Genomic DNA, 11045 nt, shown 5'->3' with positions numbered 1-11045 from the left:
TGACTATCAAATGAAGACCTTTATACTAATCCTACCAGCTATGTAACACTTCAAAACAAAGTGCTTTTAAAGCACAACTAGTTTGAGTAGAAATGCATCAACATTCTTGCATCTATTTTATATTTCATAAGTGTGGTGTCCTCTGAATTACCTCCTGATATGTCAACTCGGCCACGCCGCTTCACGGTATGACTTGCTCTCTTTGTTCCAGCTCAACGCTAAGCTGCTTTGACGTGTAGAAGACAAAGACACCACCTGGTCCACATCACTGACTATAAGTGAACAGACAATAGCCAAATGGTCCCATACATGCTCACACACACACACACACTCCATAGACAACATGTATATACCAAAACAATATCTTTTATTTGTAGTCCATCAGCACAGCCCTGGTAGGCTATTCTGCACCAAAGCCAATGGAGAAACACATGACAAGCTTATACAATAGAGAAAAAGAGAGGAAGTCAACTGGATGGTAAGCAGTACGTGTTTACAGTTCTCTGTGTCTCACTCTGGACACCACACCCGCCTCACTACATTTTTACCAGATCTACCTAGCTCTAGTTGTATAATACCTGGCATACCTGCTGTGGTATTCAGCCACTCCTGTCCCATTCTGCTGACCTTTAGGGGGGATTATTGCTTTGGGAATGATTATTACCCAGAGTCAACAAGAGTCGAAACAAAACAGAGACACAAGAAGAACACACATAGCACATCTGGGTATTAGCAGTATTATTCACGCTGGCGAAAGTTGAGTCCTGAAAGATTTGGAGCACCAAGTCAAATGAAATGGACTGGGGATTATCATTGTGCTGCAAAGCTGCCAGGATCCTCACGCTTAATGTGTTGCTCTTAATGGTAAACACAAAGAAAGAAGACGCTTTCTGCAGACGGTCCATGTTTGTGCTTTTTTAATAATACTATTATCTTAATGAGGTCATAGTTTGGTTTGTTATACACTGGAGTTACAAAGGAAATTAAAATAGACTAAAATTCGAATAGCCCACCAATGGTAAACAGTACAGTATTTTTAGGGGGCATTCCTCCCCCAATGAAAGTTGGGCAAGAGGAGTTGAGAGGTCACTGATAGAATGCCTATACATACAGACACATACATACATACCACACAAACATACAGTCTGTCAAGCACGCACACGCACTCTCACACGTATATACTGTACAGAAACAGTCAAAACAATGGAGCGAGAGACAAGATGGAGTTCCACTAAAGTCTTCACAAAGCACAAATTCTTCTTATTCCTTTCTCTTGTTCCATATCACTTTCGTGACAAATTTGTTTTTTTAATTTGAAAAAAGTAGACATATACTGTAGCATTGCCACGCTGACTTTGAGTTAGGTTGATTCCATTTGATGTTGAAAGTCATCTTTATAGTCAGATAATCAAAAAACACAAGAACATTGCGAAATTGATGCACAACAATCCCATACATTCTTAAGTTCATGAGTTAAAGTTCATGAGTTCAAATTCAATGTTCTTGTGGCAAAAGTACTCCAATCCTGTTTGAGTCTACCTTGGAATAGTTCCCACAGGAGGTTGCTAGGAGACCGGTTAGCTCCGTTCTGTTCGCTTCTCGGTACATCCTGTCCCCTTTTATACCTTTACTCGAGTCCATCAGAGTTTTCTCCACACCCTTGTGTTTTGTCCAAGAACATTCTACATACAAGGTTTCTGTTGGATTAGAACATTCCGGGGCCCGGACTGAACCCCATGTCCATGTCACGAGGCCTCATCTGACCCCCCATCATCATTGTCTGCTGTGGGGGGCCGCCCATGCCCTGCAGTGACATCATCATGTTCGGTGAGCCACCAGGGCCGGGGTGGGCCATTTGTCTCCCCTGCATCATCCCTCCTGGACCCCCAGGAGACATCATCCGGTGCTGGGGGCCCATCATGCCTTGGCCCATGAATCCTGGGGGCCGCATTGGGTTGTGGCCAGGGTTGCCCATTGGCATGTCTTGGGGGCCCATTACCCCGTCAGGACCTCCTGGCATCCCCCCCATCCCCTGCATGGACATCCCCATCCTCGGTGGGCCACCACCCATCATACCCTGCATGGGGAAACCAGAGGGGTGTGGTTGTTTCCCCCCAGGGTTGTCCCCCCCACCTCGGGGGAAGTAAGACAGAGTCTGGCTGGGCTTCTCTGACGGCATTATCCTGGACAGGTCAAACTCAGGAATGCCGGACGCTCCCGGACGCATCACCTCATGAAGATCTGCTTCACTGAACCCACCCTGCATGCTGCTGAACTCTGGCCCTCCAGGGTTATTCGGCTTGCACATACCCCCATCACCCCCTCCCCCGTGAGACATGTTCCCCATTCGTCCTCCCATAGGTCCTCCATCTCCCTGGAATCCCATTGGATGACCAGGAAAACCTTGTGGACCAGGACCGTTGTGCGGGGAGAAAGGTCCCTGATGGGAAGGGGACTGCGTGAGGGGGTAGCCCTGGCCTCGGTGAGGATAACCCATACGTCCTTGGGGCATCATTTGGGGGTTTCCCATACCGGGGTCTTGGGGATTTTGTGACATCATCATGCCATGAGGCATCATGCCTGGGCCCATATTAGGGGCATTGGGAGAGGGCATCTGTTGGGGCATGCCATGTGAGAGAGGCTGGGATCCCATTTGATTCATTCCCAGAGGACTGAGGGCAGACATTGGTCCAGGGTTTCCTGGTCCCATCATACGAGGATTTCCTTGGTGATTCATTACCATACCTGCATGCAAGAGAAAGAGTGATTATATATTCGCAACATGCTCTTTAGAAGAAGATCGAAGTGAAATAAGTATAAATATGGTCCAAGGTGGTCGAAAATGAACATACAAATTAAACAAACAAAAGATGTATCAGACGTCTTACCATTGTTATTCACCGACGGCAGGTTAGGTGAGCGAGCCGGGGGCGAGTCGTCATCAGAGCTGGCAACAGTCTTTATGGCGTCATGATAGAGCGGGGTCGAGCTGGGCATTGCAAACTTGGACATGCGTGACATCATGATGGAGAGGGGGTTCTGGGATAGAGTTGGCTCAGGGGGTATGTTGTACGGACTGCCAGACGGGACGTTGCCTGGATGTGACATGGAGCCAGATGGAGCTCCTGATGAAGGAGGGGCTGAGGGAGGGCCGTTACCACCTAGAGGATGGCAGGATGAGAGAGAGAGGACTTTTCATTCTCTGGTAGATTGTTTTTTTTATCTGTGATGATGTGTAGTGTGTGTGGTAGTTGAGGCTCAGTGAGATTAAAATGTTGTGCCACAAGAGGGAGCTACTGGACCAGGAGCCAGCCAGCCCCACCCCTCATACAGATGTGTAAACTTCCTTTAGAGAGGCACTTGATGATAAATACCCTCCACAACTCTTTTATTAGTGCTTTTCAGTATTGTAGACATATTCGGATTCAAAAGGATTTAAAAATGGAGCCGACATGTTTCATGGGATATTTACCACCACTTACATTAGTGACTAAAATGCAATAAAAACAAATTCAACATCAATTTGATATCAACTCAAATCAATCAAAAGCTAAATATTAACTTAATTAAATTGAATGAGGATACACAGAAAAACTATTCAAATCAATGGCAATTCAAAAAGGACAAAAGTGGAGATAGAGGGGATGCTGAACACAGATAACAATAGAAAAACGGTTTTACCTTGATCCATGCCTCCCATCATGTTTGGTGAGGTGATATTCAGGGGAGGCTTGCCCCCCTGAGGCTGGACTCCAGGACTCTGCATGGGTGGTTTTGGTGAGGATGCCCATCCTGGAGAGGGGTTAGGAAGAGACGGAGACCTCATATGAACAGGAGAGGCACCAGCTGATCCCATCATGGAGTGGGGGGATTTCATTGGTGCTGAATTTTGTTGAGGTGGAGGGGCATTCGGGCCGGTGGGACCAGTGAGCATGCCAGCCAGCTGGGACGGAGTCTGGGGGGATTTAAGGTTTCCAGAGGGAGAGCCCATCATGGGGGACTGGACTTGCCTCAAAGGAGGGGACTTAAGAGGGTTGATACTTGGAGAGCTCCCCCCTCCTGCTTGGACATTCAGATCTGCTGGCTTGCGGCCCCTCTGAACTTGTGAAGGGCCACCACCAGGGGGGAGGTGGTTCATACGGCCATTGCCTCCTGTTGGTGCAGATCTGTGGTCTGGACCAAAGCCTGGGTCTGTATGTGGACCCCTCATTCCTCCTGGACCCCCGGGGAAGGGCCGCCCAGGCCCCATAGGAAAGTCTCCTTGTTGCTCGGAGAAGGGAGGGCCCGGCATTGGTCGGCCATGTGGACCCATGTTCTCCATTTGAGGTCCTCCTCTCATTCTCATGATCTCATCAGGACTCATATTCATGGAGGGATCTCGTAGCTTGGAAGGGTGCATATGAGGTCCTGGCCCAGGGCCGGGCCCCATGCCAAACTCAGGCCCCATTTCCCTTCCCCCCATTCCCTGGAGCCTAGAGGATGGACTCATAGGACCATCCCCGGGCATTCTGGGAAACATGCCCATGCCATTACCAGGTTCCATACCACCTCTTTGGTGCCCCATCATTCTCTGCATGTCCATCATCATGCCTGGAGGGAGGCCCTTCTCCCCCCCCATACCTTGGTGAAACATTGCCTCTTGAACTGACTGAGGATTTGGGAAACGTTCACCACGACCCCCTGGACCAGCAAACATTGGCCCGGGTCCTCCAGGGAAACCTCGTGAATCTCCCATCCGGGGTGGCATGTCGTCAGGCCAACCCATTCCAGGCCTGGGGGGTCCGTCCATCTCAGGGTTCATCATACCAGAAAAGCCAGGCATCCTCTGCATATGTGGGGGCATACCCCTGGGGCCGGGGCCAGGACCCGGGCCCATGCCCATGCGCTCCTGGTAGTGCTCCGGTGGTCCACCTGGTCCTCCCCACATCTCCCCAGGGCCCATCTGGTAGGGAGGCGGGGGTCCTCGCATCATCCCACGGGGACCATGGGGGTGCATCATCATGTCTGGAGGAAGGGGCCGGTGTTGCATTTCTTGTTTCTTCCTTTTCTCTTCATAAAACTCTTGCTGTAGCTTTAACCAGGCCACCTGTTCTGGGGTCATCTGATCCCCGTCTCCACAGCCCACTGGACCCCCCATGTGTGGACCCATGTCATCCTGTGGGAAGGGGGGCATGTCCCTGGGACCATGGGGTGGACCATGTGGTGGGCCAAAGGGGGGACCTTGGGGTCTGGGTCCTCCTGGCCCACCTGGTGGTCCGAGACTCTGAGACTGCGCCATCATAGCCTGCAGAGGGCCTTGCTCAGATCTACGCGGGGCACCGTCAGGGCCTCCATCATGGGGTCCTGGATGGGATTGTGGGGGCCCACCTGCTGGGGCATCACGGTCATCGGGGAAGAGCATGCGCTGAATATCGCGCAGGGTCTGCAGGGAGCGCTGGCGATGCTCCAACTGTTCTTGGGACAGACCCTCTGTGTTGGCCTCCATGTTCAACAGCTCCTGGGCCAGCTGCTGTTGCTGCTGCTGCTGCTGGGGCGTCAGACCTGCTCCACCAGAACCTCCACCAGAACCTCCACCAGAACCTCCACCCTGCCCTCCTTCACCTACTGGTGGAGGGTTGAGGCCTGCCTCAGGTTGGGTGACGGGAGCCTGGTCGACTGGAGCTATAGCGTTACTGGGGCTACTGCAGGGAAGATTTTTGGATTCCATGCCTGCAGAGGACGGCCCTTCCTGCGTGAGAACACCGGATTGGCTCCCTTGGTTTGAAGGCTGGGGGGGCGCTGGCTCTGCCATGCCAGGTAAGGACGGCTTGGATCCAGGCTGGTGGCTCTGATCTTGGGCATGGGACGGGGGCTGCTGGGGAGGCTTGGAGTCATTTCGGAGGGCGCTTGCTGCATTGTTCTTTAACAGAGAGGGACAAAGTAAGGATTAGATTTCGACACTCTAATGCAAGATGTAAGAAAGCGTGTGTGTGTGTGTGTGTGTGTGGATGTGTGTGTAAAAAACGTAAGTGTGTCTTTACCAGAAGGTGAGCTTTGTCCTTGCTGTTGGAGATGTTTTTCATGTGGAAGGCAATGATGTTTTCTGTATGGCCAGTTCGAACTGCATCAGCCGCTCTGAGGACGAAAAGGCAGACAGACAGATATCAGTCATCAGAAACAATAAACACGTGTGCGTGCGTCGGTGTGTTTGCCCTTTGAGAGAAGGTGAGCCGGATGAATGAGTGCTAGATTTAACCATGAAGGTAAAACCAAGGACACACACACACACACACACACACACACACACACACACACACACACACACACACACACACACACACACACACACACACACACACACACACACACACGGCTATAACTGGGAAAGTTGGGGGACGGAAGAGAAGTGGTGGGAAGCAAGCATACTATACACACAAACAGCTGCAACAAACATCAAAGACAACAACAAGCACTGATGACAGGGGCACAGAGATACACTTCAGGCAATTGACATTGTTAGTGATTCTATTTAATTTTAACTGCAATTCCACAATGGGTTTCACTGTGGGTGTATGTTTTGCTTATGCAAAAAAAAAAAAGGGTTCAAATAGAGAGATGATGATTTCATTATCCTGCCTAAATACAAATATTTTAAAAAAGGCATAAAGATGAGCTAGAAGTAAATACTCATAACTAAACAACGGGGATGCATAATATGGATTTTCTTTCAGATTCCTTACTTGTTGGCCATCTCTGTGGTGAAGACATAAACGAGTTTTGTGGGCGGTTTCTGGCCGCCGGCAGGTTCTGTTGTGGAGCTCTGGCCTCCCATTGTACTGTGGGAAGGCGTGGAGGAGCGACTGAGTCCGGCGTTGGAGGTAGAATGTGAGACTGAGTCCTGGGGCTTCACGTCACTGGAGTTACAGTCTACAAGGACACAACAGAGCAGAGTATTAGGACCAACACGGGCCTATGGGTAATGCAGTTCTACTGAGGAGCTGTCAGAAGTCAAGTTGGTCAGCGCAGGGACTGCTATGCATGCTTGGATGCACACGTTAACACACTTACTGAAGAATCCTTTGTCATCTTCGTCACTTTCTCCCCCAGAGCACCAGTCAGCTCCACTGTACGGCTGCCTCCTCTCCGCCACACACATCCTCTTCACCCTGCTGCTGTCTGCACACACACACACACAACCACCAGTGGGCCTGGGTTTAACTATGTTTTTAAGATGCCATCTGACTGTTGCCGTTTGTAGACGAAGAGACAACCAAAAACTAAATGTACAGCACTTTTTTAAAATAAAGTTATGAAGCGATACATGATAAAAGGAGCACAGCAAAGACCAACCAGATGCATTGCAGCAACAACAACACAAGCACTGCAGACATGATTCTATTTAAGCACTGTAGTTGTATATGGATATATGCCGAGCCATTCAAAAGCAGCTACTAGGGACTCTTAAAAACATGATAAAAAAATTGCCCCCTTAATTAAACTACTTTACAATTCTGGTGAGAATAAAAACCTGATTCCAAATAGTCTCAGAAATTGTAATTAATCCTCAAGATTGGCTTTAGCACTTCACAAGGATGATGTGACAATGTCTGACAGCATTAAGAGAGGATAAGAGAATAATGATCGATTGCTACCTTAGCGTGGTTCTTACCTTTCTCCTCACTCGTGGGCGTTCCGCTCTCCGGCTGATCGAACGACTCCACCGAGGTGCTCCTCTCCCTCTTGACTTTAACCTTGGAGCTGGAGCCAGAGGTCAGGCCCTGGCCGTTCTTCAGCCCCATGCCCCCCGACACATTCTGCGCCCCTTTGGAGCCGAGGGTTTTGGGGTCGCAGGGGGAGGGCTGTGATTGGCTACCAGTGCTCCCTGGTTTACTCTGATTGGGCATTTTAGAGTCCATCTGGGTGGCGGTGGAGGGGGACATGACGGGAGGCGAGCGTACCATGGCCTCCGTCTTAGGTTTAGGGCTGATGGACAGAGGAGAGAGGAAAAGATAATGGGCAAAATTAATGGAGAAAAAAGATGGAAGAGTTCATTTATTTTCCCCTTTTTCTTCTTTGGAACTGTTAAAGCCAATGCTATTATGGAATAAGAACACTGTATAGGGTTATTGGGAATTCCTTTTGCGCAGTTAAACCTGAAGGCTGCAGAGACACAGCCAGGCCATGTAAAAATGTCTGCTGCTTTCTAGTTATACAAGCCTTTGGTTGAGGCAACAGGACACATCCAACTGGCAGAGAACTCCCTTACCACACCCTAATCTCTCTCTTTCTCTCCCACTCTTGCACACACACACTTGTACATGTAGCATGAAACAAATGCCAAAATGTCCAAAAAAGCACAGCCGCAGCTTTGCACACTTTGTACATTGTATGTACATTCACAAAGACACACAGTTAGTAGAAAAATAAGGCAAAGCTCAAAATGTTGGCAGTCCAGACAGCTGTTTCCAGAGGATCCAGAACCATGAGTCAGCAGGGGAAACTTCCAACCTCAGTGTACTCTCTGACCCTGGGACAGCTCTGGATCACGCCTTCAGACCTTTCAGGTAGCAGAACGGAGTGAAGAGGCTGATCTTAGATCTGCATTACTTTCACCTACAGAGGCTTTCTAAACAGCACAGGTAGCACAAGCCTATAAGACTTTGTTTCACTGCTCACATCTTGCCATGATAGCTAGTGTTGACACTTTTAAAGAGGAAGGTCTCAGCCTTTAATCGATGCGTGTGAAGATTGCACATTTTCTCAAATTAACATGAGCTTTATCCAGGTCATCCGTTTCCCACAGAAAATAAAAACTTGCAGGCTTTGTAATATAAAGCATTCAGACACAGGCCATTGTTTACTGTACAGGGATAATAAAAGTGTGACAAAAAACAAATGCTGCCTTAGAGCCACGCCTGAAGTCTTCTGCATCAGCTTTTTAAATGCCAAACCCAGCACATTTTGCAACTTGCAACTAACAAGGTATGAGTTTCACAACATACACTGGGATGCACTCATCACTCTGCAACCAGCAATCAGCCAAAGGACGGCCTAACTTGGCATGTTTACATGGCTAAAACGCAAGAACACATTACATTTTGAAAGAAAATGTTTCCATGATTACAAGTAGTCTCTTTGTTTTTGTTCAAGCATAGACCTGCTATTTTTTTTTTTTTACTTCATTCAGTTTTGAACAGAGGGTTGCGTGTTTGTATCTGTTCTCTCTTCCCAGCTGTTAGTAAACACTGACAGCTAATGTTTATTCATTTCTCGACACTGAGATGATTTATTTTAAGTTTATGTCTGTACTGGACATAAGCGTGTGCTTCCGCAGTAAACCATGTTTGTGGAAAGACAGGACTTCAGTCATCAGCTGTTAGTAGTCCATAATAACAGTGGGTAGAATTAAAACTTGATTTAGAGTCACAATACAGGATCTCAGAAGCTCAAACACTAGAACCATGCTGGAGCCACTCACCTCTGCGTGTTGGTGGATGGAGAGTTCTTCAGCCTATTGGAGTGCATTGATGGGGCTCCCAGGACTACAGAACATGGTGGAGTGATGAGCTGGTGTGGACTGCCGGTGTGTGCGAGCGGCGCCTTTGCGCGCACGTTCCTGGAGCCGGGAACAGGATTCCCGATGTTTGAGAGGTTTCCGCGACCGTCCTTGGCCTCCTCTCGCTCTTTCTTGCCTCGCTCCTTCTTGTTGAAATGTGTCGCTGCTGTACCTGCCGCCGCTGGCCTCTCCTCTTGGACCTCCAACATTCTCTCTATGTCCTTGTCTGTGAAGGTGTGTGCGCGCTCGTCTCTGTATGTTTGTGTGCGTGTGTGTATGTGTGTGTAATACGAGAGAAAGTGTGTAAAAACAATAACAAGAGTCCAGGAGTCTTTTCTTGTTCGCTGTGTAACTAAATGTATGAAACTCCCCCAAGGGGGCTTTCAACGGCCCTTGGGCACACTGTGAAGAGAGAGAGAGAGAGAGAGAGAGAGAGAGAGGAAAAATAACAGTTAAAAAACTGGAGAGCGGGCCAACAAGTCTGAAAAAGTGACACCAACCCAAAATCTTTTTAGTATCATCTATTTGTGTAGGCTTGAAAGGTGGTTGTTAAAAGTAGTTTTCTCTTTCACAGTAACTTCGGTCAGATTCAATTCATATCCGGAGAATGGATTCACATTCTGATAATTTCCTAACTACCTTTACTATGCTATCGAATAGAACAAAACATTGCTCTATAGCATTACAATGATGACTCCTGCAGCATTATCTCAATCTACACCGTTTTGGAAAGAAAAGGTTTGTAACATACTGCCATACTGTTTTATAGAGCTCCACGGCTAAAACAAGCTTAGTTTGTAGTTTATATGTTGGGTATAAAGTCACAAGACAAGAAATGGTCTATTCAAGTGATGAACAGAGAGCACCATAGTTTCTTTAATTAAAATTAATGTAAGGGCTCCTATTGGAAATAATAGTTTTATTGTGTATATAAAAAGATGACTATCGGATAATATTATCATCCGATTTTAAACCTCTAAAACATCAACACTGGTAATGGCCTGACATCTGTAACCAATCATTTGTCAGGTTTTTTGTTTCTGAACCTCTACAGGCTTTGGGTGTGATATTGCATACATTATATAAATACCAGCACTAAAATGCATCTGTAGCAAACAGTGAAGTGTGTTGGAGGGATGGGGGAGGTAGTATGGCGGTCTCAACTACCACTGTGTGTCTCCGTTTGTGTGTTTGTAGCATGAGAATCCTGTTTGAGAGAGCAGCCCAGTCAGTCAGATTACATTGTCATCCTGAAAATATTTAGGAGCTCTTCCAAAAACACTCAACATTGTAACTGGCTCCAGAGTTGCCCTGGGGAGAAGGAAGGAGGGAGGGAGGGAGGGAGGGAGGGAGGGGGAGTGAAGGGGGGGTGTTGCTGGGAACCAGACAGCATACACAGACTCCCCGCTACAGCAGCAACACTCGTCTCTCGCTGGGCTACAGGAGGAGTGATTTACAACTCTCAGGGCCCTCAGATCACTTCTGCACGCGAGCAGAGGCCGGCTTCTCC

At 48.2% G+C, this 11045-nt stretch overlaps 1 protein-coding gene across 3 annotated transcripts in view; it reads right to left on the bottom strand.

The window, feature by feature from the left end:
* Positions 1-318: 318 nt before the first annotated feature.
* bcl9 (BCL9 transcription coactivator) overlaps positions 319-11045 on the bottom strand; it is a 23970-nt gene continuing 13243 nt past the window's right edge. For all 3 annotated transcript variants that reach the window (XM_010782481.1, XM_010782480.1, XM_010782482.1), the window contains exons 3-10: positions 9458-9937; positions 7649-7962; positions 7048-7155; positions 6720-6906; positions 6021-6114; positions 3682-5899; positions 2889-3161; positions 319-2745 (exon numbers count right to left, since the gene is read on the bottom strand). In XM_010782481.1, the coding sequence (XP_010780783.1) occupies positions 1706-2745; positions 2889-3161; positions 3682-5899; positions 6021-6114; positions 6720-6906; positions 7048-7155; positions 7649-7962; positions 9458-9744 (4521 nt within the window). In that variant the 5' untranslated portion in view covers positions 9745-9937 and the 3' untranslated portion in view covers positions 319-1705. The remainder of the gene's footprint in view (positions 2746-2888; positions 3162-3681; positions 5900-6020; positions 6115-6719; positions 6907-7047; positions 7156-7648; positions 7963-9457; positions 9938-11045) is intronic.

This window comes from Notothenia coriiceps, unplaced genomic scaffold, assembly GCF_000735185.1.
Source record: "Notothenia coriiceps isolate Sejong01 unplaced genomic scaffold, NC01 NC01_scaffold00024667, whole genome shotgun sequence".
Classification (NCBI taxonomy): Eukaryota; Metazoa; Chordata; class Actinopteri; order Perciformes; family Nototheniidae; genus Notothenia; species Notothenia coriiceps.
The sequence above is the reverse complement of the archived record's forward strand: the minus strand, read 5'-3'. Positions and strand labels throughout refer to the sequence as shown.